Source organism: Panthera uncia (genome assembly GCF_023721935.1).
Source record: "Panthera uncia isolate 11264 chromosome B2 unlocalized genomic scaffold, Puncia_PCG_1.0 HiC_scaffold_24, whole genome shotgun sequence".
Lineage (NCBI taxonomy): Eukaryota > Metazoa > Chordata > Mammalia > Carnivora > Felidae > Panthera > Panthera uncia.
Window position 1 is genome coordinate 8,691,176 of NW_026057580.1, and position 26,693 is coordinate 8,717,868.

The 26,693-nt window shown below is 53.7% G+C and overlaps 1 protein-coding gene across 1 annotated transcript in view; it reads right to left on the minus strand.

Annotated features, from left to right (window-relative positions):
• Positions 1-26,693, minus strand: part of ITPR3 (inositol 1,4,5-trisphosphate receptor type 3) — a 67,345-nt gene that overhangs the window by 37,919 nt on the left and 2,733 nt on the right. The window contains exons 2-3 of the mRNA XM_049653438.1: positions 13,466-13,536; positions 1,895-2,016 (exon numbers count right to left, since the gene is read on the minus strand). Coding sequence (XP_049509395.1) covers positions 1,895-2,016; positions 13,466-13,536 — 193 coding nt within the window. The remainder of the gene's footprint in view (positions 1-1,894; positions 2,017-13,465; positions 13,537-26,693) is intronic.

A 26,693-nucleotide genomic window follows, 5' to 3' on the forward strand; every position in this document is an offset into this window, starting at 1 on the left:
CCACGCGGCGGAGGCCTGGCCGGCTTGCAACCGCCCCCCCCCCCCCCCCCCCCCCCGGGTCCGGCCCACCCACCCCCCCCCCTGCGCCCCGGCCCCCCCCCCCCCCCCCCCCCCCACCCAGAGGCCATCTAGCCCATTCCCTCCGCAGGTGATGAGGGACTGAGACTCAGAATGCAGAGGGGCAGCCTGAGGTCAGACAGCCTGCAGCCAAGGGACCCGAACCCCGATCCCCTGCCCCCTCCCCCCATCTGGAGGAGGCATGCCAGCAGGCCCTTGAACTCCCTGTGCCGTCTGACACTGCCAGCAGACAACCTAAGCTGTGCCTCACTACCCCCAACTCAGCCGATTCCTGATGCCCCCATCACGGGACCCCTCCCCCAGCCCAAAAACCTGACAGACGCGCCTGGCGCTACTTCCTCCGCCTCCTACCCATCCCCCTCCACCCCACTCCTCTATGATCCTCCCTCCCAAAACTGTGTGTGCTCCTAGCCACTGTCTTCACTGGTGGCCCACATCCAACTCTGACAGATCCAACGCCAAGGGCCTTGAGGCTTTGGCTGGCTTCCCATTAAGGACACGTTTTTAGGCACTTCTGTCACATTAGACTGGAGGCTGCTTAAGGATAGGCACTGTCTCCTCCATCAGATTGGGGGGTCCTAGACAGGGCTAGACAGGGTCCTAGACAGGGCTCTGTCTCCTCCATCAGACTGGCACTCCCTGAAAGCACTGGCCCTTCTACCCGGTTCTCCTCCTCAGTCCCTTCAGCCAGGCCTCACAACGGAGGCTGGGGCAAGGGTGGCTGTTAGGGAAACTGGCCGTGTACCACATGATTTCCCATAAACCCACAGTGTGACTACACGTGTGTGTGTGTGTGTCTGTGTACATGTAAATGCCCGACACCCAGGCCAGATCCCTGGTTCAGCCTCTGCGTGTGTCGCAGCAGCAAGGAAGCCTGTGACAGCCCCCAGCCCAGGAAGAAAGATGGGTTATCCGTAACAGACCTCAGGCAGCCCACCCTCAGCCCCCTCTTTCCAGCCCAGTTCATAGCTATGGGGTGAAGCCCACTCTTCCCCCATTTTACACCCACCTCCTCAAGGAAGGGGACACAGGGAAGCAAGGTCTACGGGACAGGGGCTGGGACACCAGACCTGAGGGAGGGTCTCAGAAACAGAGTGCCAAGCTGCTGACCACAGCCAAAGCCTCATACTCTCTTTTTCATGGGGACTGGGCCCTGAGGTCTGTCCGGAGGGGACTGCTAGGATGTCAACTGAGCCACTGCCCCCAAGAGGTCCATGAGCAACCACCAGGCCTCTGCACTGTGCACTGTCCCTGTGTCCAACAAACCCAAGGTGAGTCAGAGACCTGAGGGCCGTTCAGGCCCTACTACAAACTCACAGGATGAAAGCACGACTGCCCAGCCCCCTCTAATGGTCCCAGGACCCAGCTCTATAAAATGAGGAAGGAGGTTAAGACTGGTTTTCAAATCAGGTTCCCTGGAGCCACTGTCGCCAGGGGCTACTGGTAACTCCAGGTACAGTTGTACAGGTTGTTCACTGCACTATGGCATCCAGCTTAAGGGCTGGGTGGAAGCTGAAATCCAGTCCACCTTTCACTCACTGAGCCATGTGCCCAGGGCATCAGGGCTATGCCAGCCTGGAGGAAGGAGCACCTTCTTCTAACTGACACAAAGGGTCATATAGACAAGTGGATCACTGGGAAGGCACTCTACTTCCTCTCTCTTACCTCATTCACACCCACACATACCAATCTCTTGCATCCTGGGGTTTCCCACTCAGCCACAGGGCCCCTCTTGGCTCTGATGGGCAGCGGCCCCCGTGTGTGCACCCGGATTCCTGAGGCACATACACAGGTACATGCCTGTGCGCATACACACCTGTAACTTTTGGAGCAGCACCACGTCAGCGATCTTCTCCTTGTCCTGCTTCGTCTGTTTGGCCTTCCAGTACTGCTTCTGGGCCGAGTAGCGGTTCATGGGACACACCTTGAAGAGGCAGTCTGTGGTGGGGCAGGCCAAGGGAGGGAGATCAGTTCATGGAGGGCTCAGCCTACAGCCCCACCCCCCAAATTCCACCTCCACTCTCCCCACCCTCCTGCCCCACTGGGATGGAGAGGTAGTGGTAAGAAGGACCCAGAAGAAGTTGGGGCAGGTGTGAAAGCAGGATCCCAGCTGGGAGGCAGACGCAGGCCCTCTTCCCCACGGGAGATTTATCAGAGGCTCTCAGGCCCGCACCCCATGCCCTGTCTGTGCCAGCTTTTGTGGACACTGGTGGCTGACAGTTCATACCTGCATCCTCCTCTGGCCCACTGCCATCTTGCCCACAGATGCCTGGGAAGTTGCATCCCTCTCCCTCCCCACCCCCAGGAGCAGCTGGCACAGGCACAGGATAGTCTGGCCTCTGGAGATGACTGTCCGCAGTGCTGGTCACTCCCCAGCTCCCTGTACGATCCGGCTGACGCTTCTATTTGGCCTGAAACCACATCCTTGCTTGGCTCTTCCCTTGCCCTGAGTCAGTGAGGTCTCCCCTGAGACCCCTCTTCAATAATTCTTCCTGTCATAGGCTCTGCTCCCAGGGAACTTGACCTAAGACCTGCCCAATCAAAATTCCAGAAACAGGTTCATTTTTACTCTTTTTCTTTTGGAAAGCAGACGAAACACTTATGATTTTCATAAGCCCCCACTCCAGAGAGGGCGTCAGATTTTTCTATTTATCCAAAGGAAGCATGAGTTGAAAAATCCTATTCTAAAGTGTGGTGGGAGGGGATCGGGGATTCTGGGTCATGGTGACATGCTGGCCCAGGCGGACGGACCCACCTGACAACAGCACAGGCTGTCCTGTGAGGCAGTGGGTGCCCCGTCACAGGAGGGAACCACACCCTGGACAAGGCGCTGGGCTTATTGTCTTTAAGACCCCTCTCACGCTGCAGTACTGGGCCTCTCCAGCCACTTGGAGCCCAGGACAGGGATGGCTGTGCTCGAGAGCCCCTCAAGCCCTCTCATCTACCCTCCAAAGGAAGGCTAGGTGCCTGCTCTGGTCAAAGCTGGTCATCCAGCCCCCAGCAACTAAAAGCAAAACTGGATTTTCTATCTAGCCCACGAGCAGGCAGAGGCCCCCTGGTGCCATCAGGAAGAGAGACCGAGTGAGTCAAAGACAGAGGGAAGGAAAAAATGGCAATTCTCTTCGTAGATGGAGCCGCCAAGGCCTGCTCTGCCTAGCCCACCTTGGCACCACCAGCATGAGGGGGCATCACTTCTAGAAATAAGCGCTCAGTTTGTCGGAGAGAGTATGTCTTTACAAGGATCTGCTTAGCCCTCCAGAAGAAGCTCATGTGTCACCGCCTCCCAGAAGTCCTCCTGCTTCGTCAGGCTGGGTTGGAGCTCCCAGGGCTCCCCAGGTACCCCGGTTACCACATCGATCGCACTGCCTTGTTAGAGGCCACTGGTGCCCAAGAGAAGTCAGAGAAGTGGAGCATACCAGGAATTGTTTTGGAAAATGGGAGGGTGGTTGTCCTGATAGAGGTAACAGCTGGCATTTAGTGGGCAGGACAGGGACGCTGGACACCTGCACCATAAAGACTGTCCGGCATGACTCCTGCCGAGAGTGTCCTGCCACACGTGTGCAGGTGGACAGCTGAGGACAGCACTCAGCCCAGAGTGGCCCACAGAAACACAAAGTACTTGTTGCACAGTTTTTAGCAAACACTGAATTTTTCAGGAATGCGACTCGTTTCGAAACTGAGGGAATTTGTGTTGTTCTTTGTGTTGCTCAAACTTGACCAGGAGTTTTTTGCTGTTTCAGAGAATGCATCACGCTCATGGCCGTGCCAGATGCCTGCGTTTGTGGCTGCCGTCTTCATGATTCACAGGCAAGCTCTGACTGCTTCCTTGGGTCTTCTAGTTATGCCCAACATCGACTTCTAAAACATGTATTACTATATTATAAATTGTTTTCCTTTTATGTCTCTTTTTTATCACACTTAGGGCATTAGGCTGGCCTCGCTCCCTCCCCCCAGCTCCAAGCTCAGTCAGATCCGGGCCCTGGACCCCCCATTTTATGTTACATAAATATAGACATGCATAGATTGTATTATTTTTGAATTCCACTTAATAATATTAAAGGGGGTTCTGGATCTGACAGGCTCATCTGCAGGCTGGCAGGGCCACGTGTCCTTCCCCGTGTCTCCAGCACCAGGTCAGGTCTCAGAGAATATCTGCCAGATGAACACAGGAATCTAGAAATGAGTCCCTCACGTGGATGAGGTGGGGCCTGAATCTATAGCCTAGAAGGGAGGAAAGGGATGGGGCGCTCAAGTGGAGGGAATGAAAAGAGAGTGCCGGAGGAGGCGGTGAAGTGACAGCAGCCAGTCACACTTGGGGTCGGGCAAACTGAGACAGGAGGGGGCCGGCCAGGGCCCGGAGTCTGAGTGAGCCTGGAGCCCACGGGTCTTGGCGGTCATGAGCTCCCTGGTCTCCCCACCACCCCCTCCCACTCCCAATCCAGAACAGAGAACAGAAGGAAAGACAGATGCTGCCCCAGGTCGCCCTACAGCAGAGGGGCTCAAGCCTTTCTGAACTGACTCGCCTACGAAATACATTCTCGGATCACCACTTTGTGAAACCACATGGGGACTTCTGTCCCTGGTAATAGGGGCAGGCTGTGACAGGGCAGGGCTGAGAACCGTTGTTATCATGTTTTTTGGACCAACCCAACCAGAAAACAACTAAAGCAACCAGGTTTTTCAAATGGATATTATTTTAAGACTTCTTAAAGAACTGACAAAACAGTGAAGAATTATTGGGCCCGATCAAAGGGAAGTTCGAACAGAAGATCAAAGGGAAGTTCGAGAGATACAGAAACACCCAAGCTACTTTCGCCCTGAGGATATTTGTTGATTCCAGAAAACACAGGCTTTTATTTGGATGACTCCATCAGGTGACAGGGACAGAAATCCAAGCCCGGGCCCATGGAAGATGGGAGTCTAACAGGCGACCCTCCACTCAGGAAGCTAAGACCCCAAAGGGCTACACCCCAGGTGAAAAGAGCTCCTTCCAGCAATGAGAGCCCTGTTGGAATCCCCTGGATGGTGCAAGAAACCCGAAATTCGTGCCTGGCTTTAGGCGGTCTTGGATGGGTGGAGCCCCAGGAGTCCAGTAACAGGATATGCACACCCTCTCTGGAGGAAGGTAACTTCCTCCTGGTCCACAACGACTCATACCAAATCTTTCAATTTTTTTAAGCGTTTATTTATTTTCAAGAGAGAGAGAAACAGAGCGCACATATGGGGGAGGGGCAGAGAGAGAGAGGGACACACAGAATCCAAAGCAAGCTCCAGGCTCTGAGCTGCCAGCACAGAGCCCGACATGGGGCTCAAACCTGAGCCGAAGTTGGATGCTCAACCGACTGAGCCACCGAGGCACTCCGTACCAAATTTTTCAAATGCAATATCCAGTGTACAGTGAAAAACAACCAGGAACTCTTGGGAACTAGATGTCATGAGAGAGAACCAACCCACAAAACAGACAGTAGAAACAGACGTTGAAGAGACTTCAAACGCAGGCATCCGTAGAACAGATACACCTACCCTGCCTAAATCCACAAAAGCCTAAGGGATCCTTAGAAGGGGAAACTGTACAAAGTAACATCACAGGCTGAGAAAGAACCAGACAGAATCTCTAGAAATAAAAAAGCTTCAACAACCACACTTAAAACTCACTTAAGTATTTAACAGGAGAACAGGAGCTTAGGCAGGGCTGAAGGAAGAATTAATGAGACATTAACAACTCTTACTACCACGCATTCTATCCAATTCTTTAAAGGATGGTTGAGTCCCATTGAAGGGACTTCACAGCCCACTAATGGGTCAGAGCCCATGGCTGAATGAAGCACACTGCCCCGGAGCATCCCAGGAGTGGGAGGAAGCCAGCACTGATCCCTCCCTGCTCCCAACTCTTTCATCTCTGTCTTGGAAACTGACTACCTAGAACTTGTCAAATGTGCCTTTTTCTCTCACACAGATGGTCCCTTAGAGCCTTGCCTGTAATACACGTCAGAAGATGCTTGTTGAATGAATAAATGACTTGAGTCCTCTAAAATATTTGTGGCTCACCTCTCTGCGCACCTCCATGCTTTTACAATGTTGTGCTTTCTTGCCCAGAGGCAGCCCTGTCAGAACCCCAGAAGAGGCCAGAACCCTTCTTCTCACCAAACCACAGGGCAGAAGGGCAGTGAGGAGGAAGAGTGGGATGGGAGCGGGGAGACCGGGCTCACATGGGAGCTGCAGCCTCAAAGGCCAAGAGATAAGTCTGGGTCCGGGCAGGTTTCCAACAGTAAGGGCTGCGTGTGCTGGGGGACACATGCTCGCAGCAGAGGGGGCACCACTGCCTGTGAGGCTGCAGACAAGAGGATGTTCACCTAGTAAACAAAGTCAAGTGACCTTCCCTGAAACTAAGGTATGTAACACTCCAAAAGCCACTGCCACTGGGGGAGCTTTAAAAAATACAAACTCCTTTGGGGTGCCTGGGTGGCTCAGTCAGTTAGGCATCTGACTCCAGGTTTGGGCTCAGGTCATGATCTCGCGGTCTGTGAGTTCAAGCCCTGCGTCAGACTCTGCGCTGACAGTGTGGAGCCTGCTTGGGATTCTCTCTCTCCCTCTCTCTGCCCCTCCCCTGCCCATACTCTCTCTCTCTCTCTCAAAATAGTAAACATTAAAACAAAATTTTTTAAATACAAACTCCCAGGTCCCCTGTAGATTCAGCATGTTGGGGCGAGGCCTGGGGATATGCATTTGTAAAGGCACCCCAACCCCAAATAGTCCTCCTGTTCCCACCAGGTTGAAAAGCACCAGTGCAGACGACTCGAGATGCGAACACAGCACAGGGAATAAAGTTCTACAGTCACGATAACATCTAAGCCTTGTGTAAATCACGTAAACATCTGCTTTTAATTCTTGTCAACGTTTAGACTCAACCTGTCGAACAAAACACGGAAGACTCCATGGGTGTGTACAGAAGAGAAGGCAAGGTCGTTCAGCCTTGATGTAAAACTGAAAGTGAGCCTGGCAGAGGAGGGAGGGGGCGGGGGGCAGCGCTGGGGTTGCTGGTGGCCGAGAAATGAAGGCGGACCCATGATCATCAGGTTTATGAAGGTGACAGTGGAGAATCGCAACAGGCTACCCTCAGGAGGATAGGGCAGAGGAAGTGGACGAGTGGCCCAGGGGAGCTAAATTCTCCTAGAATAAGCAAAACATTGAAAGACCTGGGAGCAACAGGGGAAACATCGAAGAGTTCAAAGGGACTGCCTTCCGAAGTGGCTGAGGAGGCATAACATGGTACAACCCAGTGGGGGGCAGCTGGCAGACTCGCAGCCCAGATGCCCCTGCCCCTGACTCAGCAGCCTCGCCACTGGTCCAGCCTTCAAAGAGCACACCTGCGTTTGCACAAAATGACAAGAGACAGGGGTCTTGGCTGCAGCACTGGCGGGAAAGCTGGAGATTAGGGATAGCCCAAGTGTCCATCGGAGGGGACTGGTTAAATACTTCCCAACAGAGCCGCATAATGGAATGCTCTGCAGGTGTAAGAGACAGAGGTCAGAACTTCGGACACACGCTACACGCCACACGTGCGTAAACCGTGAGGCCATTATGCTAAGTGAAAGAAGCCAGTCACAAAAGGACAAATACTGGGTAATTCCGCTCATGTGGGTACTTTGAACAGTCAAATTTACAGAGTTGGAAAGCAGCACTGTGGCGGGGTGGGGGGGGGGGGGGGGCAGTGGCGGTGGAGAACGGCTGGTGGTGGTGATTATTTAACAGGTTAGACTTCCAGTGTTCTGGGAAGAAAAGAGTTCTGAGGCCGGAAGGTGGTGATGGCTGTATAACAGTGAGAATGTGCTTAATGACACTTAACTGTACACTTAAAAATGGCTAAAGATGGGGAACTTTATGCTATGGATCTTTACCACGATGTAAAAATAAATACTTTTTTTAACGTTTAAAACTATGTAAGTAGGGGCGCCTGGGTGGCTCAGTCGGTTAAGCGGCCGACTTCGACTCAGGTCATGATCTCGCAGTCCGTGAGTTCGAGCCCCGCGTCGGGCTCTGTGCTGACAGCTCAGAGCCTGGAGCTGGTTTCAGATTCTGTGTCTCCCTCTCTCTGACCCTCCCCCGTTCATGCTCTGTCTCTCTGTCTCAAAAATAAATAAACGTTAAAAAAGATTTTTTTTTTAAATATGTAAGTAGTAGAAACACTATTTTCACACAGTTGTGGAGGATACAGAACAAAAATGAGTTGGTTTTTGTTTTGTTTGTTTCTTTTGAGAGTGTGTGTGGGGGCACGTGTGCACGCGCGCGCGCGCACTCGCAAGCACAAGTGGGGGAGGGGCAGAGAGAGCATGAGAAAGAATCTTCAGCAGGCTCTACGCCTAGCTCGGAGCCCGACACAGGGCTCGATCTCACAGCCCTGGGATCAGGAACGATCTGAGCCGAAATCAAAATTCAGACACTCAACCGAGTCACCCAGGCACCCAAAAATGAGTTTCTAAGTGGAAGAAAAAAACAGAGACATTTCAAGGTTTCTACATACTAATATGAAAAGGTCCCCAGTAGGATCCATAGTAAGATTTATAAAGTAAAAACAAAAAAACAGAATAGTGTATACAGAATGCTACCTTTATGTAAGAAAAGGGGGGAAATCCGAAGAGTGTATATGTTTGTATTTGACAAAGGAACCCTGGAGGACGCATAAGGAGCTCAGGAAAGTGGTCCCCTGAAGGGACCACAGTAGAGGAGCGAAGCAGGGGGAGAAGGCGGATGGGAGCAGACTCTCTATGCCTATTTGTACAATGTTTTGATGTTTTCATATATGAATAAATTTCCTAGTCTGTTTTTCTATACCGTTGCCCCCAGAAAAGGGGGCAGAAGGTGAGTGAGGGTGAGGTGGGGGGGCAATGTTGCTCTCATCTTGAACCTGGAGCCTGTATTCGCATTACTTTTATAAAATGGGGGGGGGAGGGAATAAGAACAAAATTTTAAGCGGCCAATAAACATATGAAAAGATGCTCCATCTCATTGGTAGTCAGAGGAACGCAAATTAAAACCGCAGTGAGATGCCATTTCACACCCAGCAGGCTGGAAGAAATTTAGTGGGACAGAACCAAGTGCAGCGAGAGGGGGGGTGGAAGCAGGGGGGGGACGCACCCATAGTCTGGGGGGAGGGGTGTGAGCATGCACAGCCCTGCAGGAAGGCTCAGAAGAGCTCCCTTGCACCAGGTGTCCCCCACCTCGGGACACACCCAAGACACTGCTGCACATGAGCCCCAGGAGACGGGTATGGCAGTGCCCGCCGCAGCATGGCCGGCAGCTGCCAAAAGCCGGAAATGAGCTAAATGTCCATCAACAGGAGAACCGATAAGTGGATTGCAGTTAATTCACCCGATGGAATATTACATAGCAATTAACCAGATGAACTAAAGCCAAATGTGTCAACATGGAGAAACCTCAAAAACCATGCTGAATTAAAAATGTGCGGAAAGATTTTAATACGCGGGGTTATAAAGATGGGAAATCGTACCCTGTATCGTTCATGAATACAGCCCTACATATTAATAGCAAAAGTATAAAAACAGGCTCCTGAATGGTACACACCAATTTCTGATGAGTGTTTGCCTCTGGAGAGAGAGGGAGGAGAAAGGGATCAGGGGAAAAACCCAAAGGGCTTCAGCTACAGGCATAAGATGCTTTAAAAATGACAAAGTCTGAAATAAACGTGGCAAGAAGGATCTGACAGAGCTCTCTTGACTTTTGTGTAGAGTTGAAATATGTCTTAATAATAACAAAAATAACAATAAACTGGGCTTGGAAGGTGGGACAGGGAGAGCAGAGGCATAGCCTTGGGGGAGGTGGGGGGCCCCCAGCCATATAAGCACGGGGAGGTCACTTCATCAGCCTCTCCCCAGCATGGGCTCCCCCCAGTCTGGGTGGGTAAGTGGGTAAGTGGCCACTACATACATTCCTGGGGTTGCCATAGCTACGTATGTGGGCTCTGAGCTTCCCTAAGGTAGACTGGGAGACAAGAGCTCCCCAAGCCCTGTACCGGGTCTCCCCGTGCCCCCAAGTGGAAATGGAGATAGAAAAAGGGCTCACAGGAGAGAATTGCTCAGACCCCAGGCCCAGTCAGCAGTGTGAGACTCAGAGCAGCCATAACCCCAAGACCCCTACGGCAAAGCAAAGGTCAGGGAGGGTGGGCTGGCATGGGGTGCCCTACACATTGGGGCACCAGCAACCGGGGCCTCCCAGGGCCCTGCAGAGTCTGGAAAGAATTCCCAGAACGTGTTAGGGCTTGGAATGGCCTCAGAAGATGGCTAGAGCTGAAACCACAAACAAGAAGCCTATCAGGGACTGGTGGAGGCTGGTCGGGAGCTTCACTGGGCTTTGCCAGCCCGGCCTGGGGGCCTCCAGGGTCAGCATGTGAGGATAACCAAGCTTTTGGGGGAGAGAGGGAGAAACCAGAGTTCCCAGCAACGGTTGGGCCCACCCAGGATGCTGTGACTGCACTTGTGGGGCCTCAGGAAACGGCCATCTCTGATGACATCTAGCCAACTTCTAACATGCCTGCCATGGCCCCCACACCCTTGCTGGGGACCTCCTTCCAGTGCCTTACAGGGTGTTTACAGGAGGGATGTGGAACCATGAGAACTAGGACTCCCAGGTTTGAGGCCAAGCTATGCTTTCCTCTTCTCTGGGCGTTAGTCTCAAAACTGAAGTAGTGGGAGGCCATGTCTCTTGTCCAAGTTCTCACACTCCCAACTACCTGCCAGCTATGGGGTGCACAGAGACCTGGTTCTGTCCCAAAGGTCGGCTCTTCTCAGGTTCAAATGGGGCCACAGGGAGTTCAGAGGGGCCTCTGCCTGCCTCATCAAGATACCCCGGGCCAGGGGGCGCCTGGGTGGCGCAGTCGGTTAAGCGTCCGACTTCAGCCAGGTCACGATCTCGCGGTCCGTGAGTTCGAGCCCCGCGTCAGGCTCTGGGCTGATGGCTCGGAGCCTGGAGCCTGTTTCCGATTCTGTGTCTCCCTCTCTCTCTGCCCCTCCCCCGTTCATGCTCTGTCTCTCTCTGTCCCAAAAATAAATAAAAAACGTTGAAAAAAAAAAATTAAAAAAAAAAAAAAAGATACCCCGGGCCAGGACCTGGGGCAGAGAGGGCACGGAAGAAGCTGGAGGCTGAGTCCCCCCTTCCCCCTCTCTGAGCTGGCTGGGCGCAGTGAGGCCACAGGGACCACAGGGCAACCCCCAGATCTTGGGGAGGGCCCCACTCACAGGCTTTGGGAAAACGGAGAGGAAAAGAAAGGAGGGAGTAGTAGTAGAGGAAAAGAAAGTAGGGAGTTTTTTTGTTGCCAAAAATTGGCCCCAGACTCTGTCCACTGGAACTCCAGAGCAAATCTTCCTCGGCCACACCCACCTGCCTGCCACCACCTGTCACACCACAAAGCTGACTGCGCACACCTTCCCTTTTTGTTTCAGTGCCCTCCCTGCCCTGGCATAGCCCACCCTGGGGACCCTCACCCTTACTAACTTCCTCCCAAGAATTTACCTAAATCCCCCAGCTAGAGTAGAAATCTGCCCCTCCATGAGCCGCTCCAAAGCTCTCCTACTTCTGGCTCCAGGAAAGGCCCAGGCTCCATCACTACCCACTCTCAACCTTCAGGACCCAGGGGCAGGCATGGTCAGAGCTGGGCCTCCAAGCAGGGGGCCCGCACCAGCACCCTGAAACCCCCAAAGCCCAGGCTCAATGCTTTCGAGGTTGGGTTCAACCTAAGGACTTTGGACGGGTCACAGCAACGGGAGCAGCCAGGCCTGAGAGAGGCAGCAGGAGCGGAAGGAAGCCTGAGGAGGGGCTGATGCCTGCATTTATTCCTCAGATGTGTACCAGGCACGCACTATGTGGCAGACGCTGCAGCCAGAACAGAGAACAAAACAACCAGAGATCCCTGCCCTGGCGGAGCTGACATTCTAGCTCCACAGACGATAAACACATAACTAGAATGCATGGGGCATGTCAGATTCACGCTGTAGAGAAAAGGAAAGCAGGGAAGGGAGATGAGGGGTGCAATTTGATACTGGGTGGTCAACGAATGCCCCACCAAGGATATGAGACCTGAAGCACAAGCCAGGTGAATATGCGGAGTAAGAACCTTCCAGGCAGAGGAACAGCAAGTACAAAGGTACGGGGCGGGGGGGGGGGGGGGGGGGTGGCGGATAAAAATGAGGAACAGCAGGGGGGCGGTGTGGCTGGAGGGAATGAGAGGGGGGAAAGGGGTGGGGGATGAGGTGAGAGAGGCAGCGGGCAGAGTCTACGGTGGTGAGGAATGTCCAGTGCCAGAGGCAGTTCCCACATACCAGGGCACGTCCTGGCCTAAGACCCCCAGACTCAGCCCCCACTCAGAGGCCCCCAGTACAAGCAGAAGCAGAACAACAGGTGTGGGGCCCTTCTTCCAGCTGGGAGGGCCCCCCTCTATCTCCTCCACCTTTCAATGGATGGGCAAGGCCTGGGCAGACAGACGGTCAAGGATGCCGCAGGATTATCTTAAACCCCGCTCGCCTCCCAGCATCCCCCTCAAGCACAATCCCAGCTAATCTCTCCCCAGAGGAGCAGCCACGTGGGCAGACCAGGCGGCAGCAGCCCGGCGTGTTCCTACCTGCTCCCACCCTGCCCACCACACCCAGGATCTGTCTGATTGTCGGTCTCAGCCTCACAGGTAATCACAACAATAACACTTTACCCTGGCTGGGCACGGTGACAGCAGGGTGTCATTTCATTCTCTCAGCGCCCTTGGGCCTGTGGGGCGGGCCTGAGGAGCCCACTGACCACGGAGGACACAGAGGTCCCGAGAGCAAAGGCCCTTGCCAAGGTCACTCAGCAGAGCGAGGTCTGGGCTCCACAAGCTCCCCTCGGGCGGGAGTCCTCCACAAGGCCCGGGCCTGGGAACACCGCCAGGGTCAGGAGCGGGGACCCAGAGATCACTGACTCCAATCCCCTCACCACGCGGATAAGGAGACTGCGTGCGGCACCCGGAAGGGCTCTCACCCTGGGCCTCCTAAAGCCGGGGGAAATTCTCTTCCCCTCCCCTGCTCCCTCAGAAAATGCCCAGTCATGCAAACAAAGAAGGCCTTGTGGCCGGTGGGGAGTTCGGGGGAGAACGGCTCCCAGCCAGATGTGGGTGTGCCCCTGAGAAGCGGGGTGTGGCCCCCCGGAAATGAAGGCAGAGGCTGTCTGCGCCGAGGTAGCAGCACCACAGCCTGATGGGGGTTCCGCAGAGAGTAGTAGGAGGGCTGCAGGGCAGCTCCTGGACTAACCCGGCCCGTTGGGGCTGGATGGAGTTGAGTGAGTTCTGTCCCAGGGCCAAGACTCAGCAGCCTGGGAGGGAGGCTGGCGGCGAGAGCGGAGGTCTTACCTCGGAACTTCTTAGGGGGGTTGTCCAGGTCCCCTGCCGCGGGCTCCACCACACAGCGGTCATCCACCAACCTGAGGGACAAGGCAGCTCCATCAGCGGGACAGAAGAGACCATCTCCCCAGGCGTGCCTCCCTCAGGGCAGGGGATTCCAGGGCACTGGGGAGACCTCCAAAAAAACCTCTCCATCGCTGTCAACCGCCCCCCCCCCCCACCATCAAGTCTTTCCCTTTCCTGGCACCGCTGTTAAAAGGCAAGGTCTTTTGGGGTGGGGATGGGGGACCCCAGAAGAAGCACAGAGACACATCCAGCTCCCCGACCCTCCCACCCCCCACCCCTCACTTCACGGGGCTAGAGCTGTCTTGTAGGGGGTCTGTCTCCAGTCTGGGCTGTTGCACACTGCAGATATAAATCCTATGAAAGCCCTGAGTGAGACACTGCTGCCCAGACCTAAGGGACACTGGGCAGTGTAGGAAGGCAAGGGAAAAGGACCAACAGAGACACAAAGTCAGAGAAACTCAGAGAGGGAGGAAGGGAGAGACAGAGAGAGCAGAGCAGAAAAGATAGAGTCAGAAAAATAAGCAGGATACAAACAGAGACAGAGAGAGACTAGAGACAGATGGACAAATGGGAAAAGCTTATGAGACACCAAACTAGGAGGACCATCCTTTGGTCTCAAAGACAGGACAATGAACCTTGCACCTTCTCAACGTCAGTCAGGCCCCATTCCATACCCTCCCTTTTGGCCTATCCTGGGGCCTAAAATCTCTTAAGCCACAGCTGTGATTAATCCGGAATCTCTGGAGGACATCCATCCACCCACTTACTCATCCATCCATCTACCCACCCACTCATCTATCCATCTACCCATCCATCCAACTACCCACTCATCCATCCATCCATCTATCCATCCATCCATCCATCCATCCATCTACCCACCCACTCATCTATCCATCTACCCATCCATCCAACTACCCACTCATCCACCCATCCATCTATCCATCCATCCATCTACCCACCCACTCATCTATCCATCTACCCATCCATCCAACTACCCACTCATCCATCCATCCATCCATCCGTCCATCCATCCATCCACCCACCCTCTCATCCATCCAACTACCCACTCATCCATCCATCCACCCATCCATCCATCCATCCATCCATCTACCCACCCACTCATCTATCCATCTACCCATCCATCCAACTACCCACTTATACATCCATCCATCCATCCATCCACCCACCTGTTCCTACATTTAAAATTATTCAATGCCATCCTAGCCTCTAGGATAAAGTGATGATGATGATCCATCATTTCAGAAGCCAGATCTTATCTCAGCATTTCACAACTGTTACCTCTGAATTCTCACCAACTTCCCCACAAGGGGCTATTCATTAACTCCATTTTACAGAGGAGGAAACTGAGTTTGAATGCAAAATAATTTGCCTGAAGTCACAGAGTTGATTCCAAAACCTCCTTCTCCTCCCCTCCTTAGGTTGGCTAACAAGGCCTTTTGTGGACTGACTCCACCCACTCCCTATCTGGCCTCACAACTTCTGCTCCAACCATGCTAAACCCCCAGTTGATCCCAAGGTCCCTGGAGCTCTCATCTCTACATAGGTGGTCCTGGAAGCCTGCAATGCCCTTCATGCCCAGCCCTCCCTGGCTCCCCACCAAGACCCAGGCCTAGCAGACCTCATTTATTCTTCCACCCTCGGCCCCTCTCTCTACTCTGTGAAACCTTCCTTGGCCAGCGCCCTCCCTCCCCCTGGGCCTCCTTCCCCCGTGTTCTCACAGCACCTGGTCCCGGTCTCTCCTGCTGCCATGCGTCTTCCTACTGCAACTGGTTGCCGTGTCTACACTATGGGTTCCTTGAGGACAGGACCCCAGTTTTTCCTTTGGCATCACCAGCACTTTGCACAGTGTGATCCATAAGAATAATAAAAGCAAGCAGGATTTTGTTTCTAATGTTTTCATATGTTATTTAATTTTCTAAATCTGCTTTATTATTATTTCCATTTGGTGGGCCGAGAAGCCAGAGCACAGAGAGGTAAACAATCTGGCCAGGAACATAGCAGCCAGCAAGCAGAAGGGCCGAGCTTTGAAGCCAGGCCGCTCAGTGTCAGAGTGGATGCTGTGCAGGACCTCACCATGATGGGGAGGGGAGAAGGCAGCTTGCTCTGTGAGGACCCCTTGGTCTTCTTCCCTCTCCCTAGCTCCCAGACCGGCTCAGGGCTTGGCCCTCTTTCCTCTTCCATCTGCACGCACACCCTTGGGCATCTCGGCCACATTCGTGGGCTCCAAAGACCACTTAGACACTCACCAATGACTCCCATATCCACCTCGCCCCCAAACTCCAGATCGCGGCTCTAACTGCCCACCCAACACCTCCACTTGGATGCCCATAGCACCTCACACTCAGCATGTTCAAAACTGAGCTCCTGGTCTGCCACCTGAACGTGCTCCTCTTAAAGTCCTCCCCATCTCAGTTGATGGCAACTCCGTCCTTCTGATTGGTTGGGCCAAAAACCTTGGACCAATCTCTGGCTCCTCTTCCACCCACGCTCACACCCAATCTGTGAGGAAACCTTGTGGGCTCTATCTTTAAGATACGTGCAGACTATGACCTCTTCTCATCACTGCCACCACCACCTGACCCAAACCACCACCCGCAGTCATCTGGATGTGGAACTGCGTCCTCACTGATCTCCTGATGTCCCCCCTTAACCCCCTAATTCCTGTTCCCCACACAGCACACACACCTTTACTTGAGAAGGTGAGTCAAATCAGGGCAGTCCTCTGCTCAGAATCCTCCGGAACTACCCATCTCGGAGTAAAAGCCTAGAATTCACACGGGCCTAAACCCACATGACCCAGCCCTCACCTCTCTGACCTCATCTCCTCCCCCTGCCCCTTGCCCACTCTGCTCCAGCCCACGGCCCTCCTCCAGGCTCCTCAAACTTTCCAGGAGATTTGGCACTGGCTCTTTTGTCTGCCCCCAGATGACACCCTCCTGGCTCCCTCCCTCACCTCCTTCAGATGGCGGCTCAAATGACCCATTCCCCTGAACACCCTTCCTCCCTCCCTCCCTATTCTTTTTAAAACTGGAAATTGCTGTTTCTCACACCCGTTATGCACCTCCCTGCCTCACTGTTCCCATAGTACTTCTCACCACCTGGCCTGCTCTATATTTTACTTATTTATTTTGGTCACAACCCCCCCCTCACTTGGAATGGAAGATCCATGAAGACAGGGATGTGTCTGTTTTGCTTCCTGCTGTATCCCCAGAATCTAGACCACTGCCGGGCACAGGGCAGGCACACATGGACTATATAGTGAGCGAATTAATTCGTTTCACTAGCTGTAAGGGAAAGTATACAAGAAGCAAAAGATAAGGTCCCTGCCTCAGGGAGTTTAAACTCTCATTGGGAAGACAAATCACATACTCAGAGGAGTTAATGATATAAAGAATATGTATGAGTGCCAACTGGTGGTACCAACTGTGGATTTTGTCCAAATTCAGGGAAGGAACAGGTCAGAGCTTGGCCAATCAGAGGTGTGAAAGAAGAGGCAGGAACTGTACAGAGCCTTGAATAATTCATAGAATTTCCTGTAAGACATTAGTGAATCAGATTAGCTGGTTGCCTCTTAGCAAAGCCCTGAAGGAAGGGGACACAGGATGGATATGTTTTGATGGGGGAGGGGAGGAAGCACTGGCCAGGACTGGGGGCCTGGCACTACCAGGGGGTGCCGGACAGCCATAGGGCATCGTAGAAGTCAGTGTGGCTGAGGAGAGGCTGGGGTAGCCCCCAACAGCCCCGATCTTGTCCAGCGCTCAAGGCATTGGGGTGGTCCCCTCCTCAGAGATTCTGTCTGAGGAAAGTCCACCCTCACCCTGACCCCACCATGACTCCCCTGGGGACTCCTTGTCTGGGCCACACGTGCAGGAAAAACACATGTAAATTCGGATGCCTGGCGTGCTTTTCCTAATCCCCCTGGCACAAATCTGCCCTGTCATTACGCGGATGTCCTTCTGTCCCCACCCACTCTGGCACAGCTTCTGAAGCCCTGATATCTCCAACTCAGCCCCTCCCCAGTGCCCCATGGAGTGCGGGAGTGCAGGCTAAAAACACATAGGGAAAGGGAGGGATTGATCAGGAGGGGAGCATGGCCTCCAGGAGGAGAACTTCAACAAGGTTGGGAAGGAAAACATCCTCCACCTGCAGCTGAGAGAGGGCAGGAACGGTCTGTAGGAGGGACCAGAGCAGAGAGGCAAGCCATGTGGGAGGATTAAAGAGGCAGGGGTGTTCCCGGGAGGTATCAAGAAAACAAGGTCAGTAGATGGGACTTTCAGAGGTTCCTCCTGGCTCTCACATTCCACCCCCTCCGTCCTCAAAGTGTGGGTCCGGAGCAGCAAAATCAACATCGCCTGGGAACGCTGGGCTACATTCCGACCCCTCCCCAGGAACAACTAAGGGATGGCACCTTGCCCTACTCAGCATTTTATTTCCCATCTGATGCACAGGGGAGCTCCCCGCCTAGCCTGTAAGCAAAGCAGCTGTCAGCAGAATGTTTAGCGTCTCCAATGTCCCCAAGCGCCCCCGCGAAAGCCTCCTTCCATTCCTCTGCGTGTACTCATTAAGACTGAGGCAACCCCTGAACAGGCTATCAGTCGGGAGGGGCGGGAGGGGTGCCTCGAGAAACCATTAACAGATTAAGCAGGAAAGTCCTTATCAGATGGGCTGCAGGTAGACCTGAGGCCAGAAGGAGGCCCGAGGGCCGAGACCCACGACAGGTAAGTTCTGATGGAAGGGGCGCCTCAGGGGGCAGATCGGGCGGGGGCGCCGGCCAGACGGTGGTCGCGAGCGCCCCTCCAGCCCTTCCCCCGGAACCCGCCTACCCGGCGTCTGCAGTGCGCTCCCGGCGCCCCGCCCCCGCCGCCAGGCCCCGCCCCTTCCCCACCGCCCGGCGAAACTCGCCGCCCCACGTGCGGCCGTCACCTGGCCGCGCCGCCTCGCCCGGGCCTGCCTCCGACTGCAGGCGCGCGCGGGGGCGGGAGGGTGACGTGCGCTGCGTCCGCGCTTTCCTCCCTTGCGCTGCCCGGCTGCCCCCGCGGCGGCCCCGGACCCCTCACCAGCCGGTGGCACCCACGTCCGGGGGCCGTACCCCCGCACTCTCCTCATGGGGGGAATCTGCGTTGATTAAAGGAGCCGGACACCGATCACAGGTGCGCGGCTTCGCGTGCGCACCTGGCGCTGTAAGGAGAGCCCAGCTCTCCAGAGGGAGGTGGCGGCGGCGTCGCTTCACCCCACCCCTGACCTCTCCCGAGCGCGTCTCCGTCTCCGTCTCCGTCTCCGCCTGAGGTCCCGGGAAGGGTTGACTCCCACCCTCCGCCAGCCCGCTGATCTCATCGTCCCACCTCCAGGCGTTTGCACACCAGAATCCCTGTCCCTGTCAGAGTCCTGCCAAGCCCTGCCATTTTCAAGGCTGTGCTTAGACTCCTGCAGAGTTCCCTGCCCATTCCCACCACATCGCTCCTCATCTAAAAGCAGGTGACACCCCAGCCACGACCACGTTAGAAAAACTAGTTTTCCAGTGTGCGGAACACGTTGTAAATTGTTGTATATTTTATATCCAATACCTAATTCTGTTCTTACCACAGTCCAGTGTGTGGTTCAAGGAGTGAAATTAAACACCACCATCACCCTACCCCCTCCGGTCACACACACACACAGCTGGTCAGTTGGTGGCACATGTACAACCGAGGTCTCCATGGGTTCAACAAAACCTTACAGAGAAGCCATTAGGTGCTGGGTGTCATCTCTACCATCAGGAAGCTCATACCCAACATGCTGAGTGACCTGAAGACAGGAGTCATGTCCTAGACCCCTGCATCTCCCCACCTCAGGGCCAGCCCAGAGGACACTCAGCAGCCCTGAGGACAGTCCCTACTGTGAGCCTTCCATCCGCTGGGAGGCACAAAGCCAGTTTGAGCCTGCACCATGCAGGGCCCAACAGGGCATCCACGAAGTGGGCACAGAGAGATGAGCGCAAGTGGGGAGGGGTCTGGCCGGAGGCCTGTATTCAGGGCTGCCCTGGACCCCCTGAAGAAGAGATGGTTGAAAACTCTGCTCTACACAGTTGTGGCGGAGGTTGCTGTCCCTGAAATGTCCATGGGGTCTGCACCCCCAGACCTCAGTCTAAGGGAAGAGAGGAAGGCAAATGCATCCGGGGACCAGAGTGGCCCCATTCTGCCCTGGCTGGACTTTGAGATCCAGGTGGGAGTCATAGAAAAGGCAGTGGGGCGGGTCAATGCTGTCTGGAAAGATTAGATAAGGAGGAGGAAGAAAGGACCTAGAAGTGGGTCAGGTGACGATCAGAAGAGCCTGAATCAAAACCTGCACCTACCAACATGGCCACTATCACAGAAGCCACAGGAGGGGGAAATCATAGACTGGGAAATGCCTGAGGGACTCTAGTCAGCCCCTCCCAATCTGGCCTGGAAACTGAGGCATGGAGGGGAAACTGAGCAGCAGGTCACACGACAAGTTAAAGGAACAGCCAGTTCCAGACCCCAGATCTCTGACTCCCAGACCAGGACACTGGCCACCACCCCAAAAATCTAGGCCAGATCCATGGAAGGCCTCTCCCAATGCAGGCCCTGTTGGAATACTGGGATTGGCTGGTGGTGGATGAGGGCCTTAGAATCCCTTTTTCCAAATACCCAAAGTCCCACCCACTAGGTGGGGGTGGGGAGGAATGTTGGAAGAGGAAACCAGGTTCACTGGCTGGGATGGATCTCTGGCTCGGATCTCTGGCTCATCGGAGAAAAGAAATTCATTTCTGCATCCCTACAAAAACATCCATTTACTTCACCTCTACATATCTTTCTTTATGAAGGATCCACCATGTATCACCAGAGAGCCCAGTATATGGAACTTAAAACAAGCATGAATCAGTAAATGTTTGTTGAATGACTTAATGCAGTCTGATGAAGGCTAAGAGATAGACTCCCTGGAACTAAGGGCAGGCAAGGTAGGCTTCCTCTTCAGAGAGCGTAAGTCTAAAAAGGACAGTAAGCCACACACTCAGTGAACTCCAAGAATATTTCCAGAGATAATGGAGGTGGTAAAAATGACTAAATTTGGTCCAATAGAAATAAAGAGCAGGGCACTTGGGTGGCTCATTCAGTTGTGTCCAACTTTGGCTCAGGTCATGATCTTACAGTCTGTGAGTTCCAGCCCCGCATCGGGCTCTCCGCTATCATCGCGGAGTCTGCTTTGGGGCCTCTTTCCCCCTCTCTCTCTGCCCCTCCCCTGCTCGCTCTCTCTCTCTCTCTCTCTCTCAAAAATAAATAAACACTTTAAAAACAAAAGAAAGAAAGAAAGAACGATCCCGGGCTAATGTGCAAGCCTTCAGGGCGCTGCCTCTGCCCACAGGCCTGGGTTTTTGGCTTTCAGGATTGGTAGACTCTGGTAAGTCCCAGGGTCTCAACAATGCTGCTCGGTACACAGGGGGATGTATCTGTTAGGCTAAGAAGAGGGACGGAGAGCTGGAGAGACAAGAGGGAAAGCTGAGACGAAACAGAAAAGTTTAAACAGGGGCTGCCCTGCTGGTCGGACTTCACCTCACCCACTGGCCTTGCCGGCCCAAGCCTTTCTCCTGCTCTGCATAACCCGGAACTGGACTTGTCCCGTCCTGCTTGACATAGTAACTGAGGCCTTAGGATTCAGGCCCTGAGGCCTGGCCTGCCTGGCTCCAGACTGCCGCAGAGCTCTCTGGGAAACAGAGCCGCAAAATCCAGAAAGTGAGACAGTCTATAGCATAACCCACCCTGTCTTGTCAGGAACTCGGTGTCATCGTGGGAAAGAAAGAGGTGGGGGCATAAGAATCAGATGTAACATGTGGACCTTGATTGGATCCTGAATTAAAGAAACCAGTGGTCAAAGACAGACTGAGGACAATGGGGCACATCTGACTACCGACTGGGCATTGGATGCTATTAGGAAATTATTGAAGGGTGTGGTAACAGTACTATGGTTACACAGGAACATACCCTTATTTCTTAGAGATGTGTAATGAAGTATTTAGAGGCGAAAACATGCAATTATGTAATTTACCATAAAATACTTCAGCAAAAAATAGATGCAGCATATATGGCAAAATGTGGGCAATTATCGTCTAAGTAACGGGCATATGGGTATTCTAAATGGTTCTTTTTACTTTTTTTGAATTATATGTATGCCTCTGGCTGGAGGTGAAGGACCAAAGTGACAGCCTAAGTGAAGGCCAGGGCCACCCACTGTAAAAGCTCTGTAAAGTCTCCCCGTTGCCAGCAGCAGCAGCATCTCTGAGACACTGACTGAATTCTGCCTTCCATGACCTAGATCATTCCCGTCACCGGTTTCTAGACTCCCAGCCTGGAGAGGACAGCTCTCCTACAGGCTGGGGGAAGCAGGTGACGGCTGGCTGGCTGAGTAATGGGAGGGATTTGCGAACCAAATATACTGCCCCAGCACCTGCAGCTGCCCCCAGGGCTGAGGTTCATGTTCACTGCCTCTTCTGGCTCTGCCCACCTGATAGCCAAAAAAATACCTACGTTTACACACCACTGTGATCACTGTGCTCCTCTGCTCTGTCCCCTGAGGAGTCCCTCCTGCCTGTCTCCCCAGGTGGAAACCCCTCTGCAGTGTGTCCCCACCCAGCCCCAGCCCCATCCCCCACCCACACCCTGGGCTCACTGTGTAGTCAAGGCCTAGCCTCGTCTCTGTGCCCACAGTCTCCAGTGTGAAAGGCCCCTGCTACGTGAACCAGGGCAAGTCCTTTAGCCTTGCTAAACCAGGGGCCTTCGTGCAGGGAACTGTGACTGCAGGGGCTCTGTGCTGGGTACCACTGCCAGCATGACCAGCATGACACATTCAGGGGGACTCGGAACTCACACTCAGAGGCCTGAGGTGAACTTCCTGGAGGTCTGGGTTCTGCCCACCTCCCCTTTCCCAGACCTCCTTCCCTCCTCTCTCACAGCCCCCACTTCCAGGGAGGAGCCCCCCAGCTCCACATGGGGTGTTAGCATGGACAACAGGCCCGGGGTGGACTGCAGGGGCTCCATATGCGGGCCCAGGGGCAGTCGAAACCCAGAAACTTCCCCCTGAGCTGAGAGCAGAGCGCTGGTGTGGCCTCACCCTAAAATCCAGCACATCACCCCACCCCCAACCCAAGCCACTGCCCCACCCACCCCATAGCCCCACTGGGCCAAGTCGGGAGGGGATGCAGGGTCAGGAATGTAGGGCAGGGCAGAGTGTGAGCAAGTGTCTACAGCAGGATTCTTTAAGGCCGAGAGTTGGATGCAGCCTGGGTCCCTGGCGTCCCCGCCCCCACCTCCACGTGGAACCCTGGATTCTGCCCTCAGGCAACCCCCACACAGCCCCTCTCTCCAGTTCACCCCTCCTCTCTCCATCACGGTCACCACGCCCAACTCTGAGGGTGGAAGCTGGTCTTTCTCCCCACACCCCCTAGTACAGCACCCCCAAACTTAGGACATGAAGGGGGGATAGAGCCCCTGAGGCACAGGGTCACCTTCTCAGTACCTCTACCACCAGAGAAACAGGCAGAGTTTTGAGAGAGCCTGTGATGTAAAGATGTGCTTTTTCTTTGATCTCAGAATTCCACTTCTGGGAATTTAGCCTGAGAGGAAAACCGGACAAGTGTTAGGGCATGTATGGACTAGGATGTTCAGTGCGGATTGTTTATAAGGGCAAAACTTTAGAAACAACCTGAATGCCCGATACTAGAGTTGCTTGAATAAATGAGGATACATCTTACCGAGGGACACTATGCAGCTATAACAATGGCGTGTGGGCATAAGAAAATACAGCTTGGGGCGCCTGGGTGGCTCAGGCAGTTAGGCGGCCGACTTCAGCTCAGGTCATGATCTTGCGGTCCGTGAGTTCTAGCCCCGCGTCGGGCTCTGTGCTGACAGCTCAGAGCCTGGAGCCTGCTTCATATTCTGTGTCTCCCTCTCTCTGACCCTCCCCTGTTCATGCTCTGTCTCTCCCTGTCTCAAAAATAAATAAACGTTAAAAAAAATAAAAAAATAAAAAAAAATACAGCTTAACATACCCACCCCCCTGTATGACAGGATACAAAGCCATATGTGCGGTTTGACATCATTTTGTAACTGTTTATTTGTGTAAATAAAAGGCTTGAAGATTCACATGCAGAATGTTAACATAAGCCACAGTGGTATCACAGATCATTTTTTTGAGTTTTTCCAGTTTTCTCTGTAGAACATATATATTTTTTTTTAATTTAAATTTATTTATTTATTTTTGAGAGACAGAGGGAGACAGAGCACAAGCAGGGGAGGGGCAGAGAGAGGAGACACAGAATCTGAAGCAGACTCCAGGCTCTGGGTTATCAGCACAGAGCCTGACGTGGGGCTCGAATTCACAAACTGTGAGATCATGACCTGAGCTGAAGTCAGACGCTTAACCGACTGAGCCACCCAGGTGCCCCATATATTATTTTTTTAACAAAAAAATATGTATTTTCAAAAAACGAGTTGCATGAATTAGCCTAGCTGAGGCCCAGACCCTGCCCTGTGCCCCAGGGCATCTCCAGGTGAAAGGAGTCCGGCATCTCCAGTGAAATCACAATTAAATGAAAGCCAAACACAGGTCTGAAATCTGCTCCAGGAATGTAGTCTGCACGGGAGGGGCAGTGCCCTCCCCCCTGGAATTACATGTGTCTCAGAGACTTAAGGCTCAAAGGGCCCTTATAGACCATCTCACCCAGCTCCCCATTGTATAGACTGGAACAGGCTGGAACTCTATCGTGGTTACTACTGACTCCCCAGTGACTAGAACAGTGCCTGGCACATAGTAGGTGCTCAATAAAGGTTTGTTAAATGGCTTAAAGAAGTCTGATGAAGGCGAAGAGATGGGTCCTCTGGACCAGGTAGGCTTCCCTACAGCCTGTCAGTCTAGGAGGGCCCTTAGATCAGGGATCCCCACCCCAGGTAAAATCACTGGGGAGTTTTTAAAAAATCCAACCCTTAGACCCCAGTTGGTCTGACATGGGACTTGGAAGCTGGAAAAAAAATGTTTTCTTAAAGCTCCCAGGGGAGAGGTGCCGGAGTGGCTCAATCAGTTAAGCAACTGACTTCGGCTCAGGTCATGATCTCACGGTTCATGGGTTTGAGCCCCACATCGGGCTCTGTGCTGACAGCTCGGAGTCTGGAGCCTGCTTCAGATTCTGTGTCTCCCTCTCTCTCTCTGCCCGTCCCCCATTTGTGCTCTCTCGCTCTCTCTCTCTCTCTCTCTGTCTCAAAAATAAATAAGATGTAAAGAAAAAAAAAATTAAAGATACCAGGGGATTCTCAGGTGCAGAGCACCTTAGAGAACATCAGGCTGAAGGAAACACACTCTGAGAAGGCAGAGTCTTGCCAAAATCAACCAGAGAGTTGGTGACAAAGCAGGAGAACCCTGCCCCTGGGACTACTGATGTAAGGGTCCTGACCCTGGGGACCTGGGGCTTCCTCCATATTTACCTCCATGTTTTCTGGGTGCTGACCTCCAGTGCCCACCCTTCTGGGGAAGTGAATCAGGCTGGAAGGTGGACAGAGAACCCCAAGGGGGGCGTCTTTTGACCCTATTCCCTGTGATCACCCAGCCCTGGGCAACACAGGTTCGGAGTCCCTGAAAGCCCCCAAATGGAACTCCAAGCAAGGAAGGCACTTTGACAAACGTTGGAAGCTCAGTTTCAAGACCCAGTTCGCCTGCACTCCCCAACTTACTCCTTATGGGCCAAAGCCCACCCCTCTGGCCACTCAGAGAGACCTGCAAGGAACTGGATGTCAGACTCTGAGGGGCCCACCCTGCACACTCAGGGCCAGTTCCCCACAGCCACCGGCCAGGAGTCGCATTAAATCCTCCACCTTTCACTGGCCCTGATCAGTCGCTCCAGCCCTGGCCTCTGCTGCCTTCCACTCAGAGTGAGGTGCAAGGCAGTGGTCCTGGCTGCACTCTCTTGCCAAGAACAGGCATGGGCCTGCTTTCCCTTCCCTGCCAAGGTCCCAACCTGCTCCAGGATCTGCTGCCCAGACCCCTCCCATCCTCTCAACCCGGAGTTAATGTACAATCTTCACCAGGAGCTCTAATTATTCAGGCAGCTCTAATTAGCTTTCTCCACTTTGCCCTGTAGTGCCTGGCCAGAAACTGAAGGCTGCCCCGGACTCCCTCCTCCACCCATGCCCGCCCCCCCCAAATCTCCCAGCTGACCAGCTCCTCTGCCCACCAAGGGGGCCCCTGTCTTCAACAAATTCATTTCATCCAGCCCTTACTGGGCACCTCCTGGATATCAAACATTGGACTAGCCTGGGAACTCACTCAAATCACAGACATGGGCACCCACAGCCAGGGTGAAGGCCAAGGGGCCCCTTTCTGGGGCTACCAGGAAGATTCTGGCGAGGATGGAGCAGAGAGAATGACTTAAAGCAGTGCAGCTCACACTTTAAGGCACCAAATCCCATGGGGATCAGCAGGCATATTCCGAGGGACAGGCAGAGGTCAGAGATTCTGTACTTGTAGCAAGCTTCTAGGCGACGCTCCTGCTGCTGTACCAAGGACTATACTTTGAGTAGGGAGGACTTAGCAGTGCTTAGAAATCATTCTCTCATTGACTGAGTTCCAAGAAGGTGAGACACAAGGCTCCCTCCTTCCCCACAGAGGCCCCCGTGCCCAGTACTGTGCCTGCGGACAGCCTGAGCGGATGAATGGTGTAATGAATTAGTTAATCCTGGCAAATTGCCCAGCATTAGATGGCCCTACAGAAAAATCCCCAACTAATCGTGAAGCAACACAATCCCAGAGAGGAGTGTGTGCTAAGCAGTGCAAAGCACAGAGAAAGAAGGGTTAATTCTGCCAGGCTGGGGGAGGAGGAGCTGGATCTCTCAAAAAAGGTCACTTCCCACGAGGTCTTAGAGGGTGGGTCAGATTTACCCAGGTGGAGACTGGCTGAAGGGCGGGGGCAACCCAGGAGCAAAGGTAAAGAGACCTAGAGCGTGGGGTAGGTTCCAGGAATCAGGGTAGTATCGTGCACCTAGAACTTCAGAGGGTGTGAATGGGGGAAAAAAAATAGGAAATTAAGTGAGGGTGCCAGAATGCCAAGCTGGGAGGGGGGCATCCATCGGTGGAAAGTCAGGAGCTGTTGGAGGTGTTTGCATAGGGA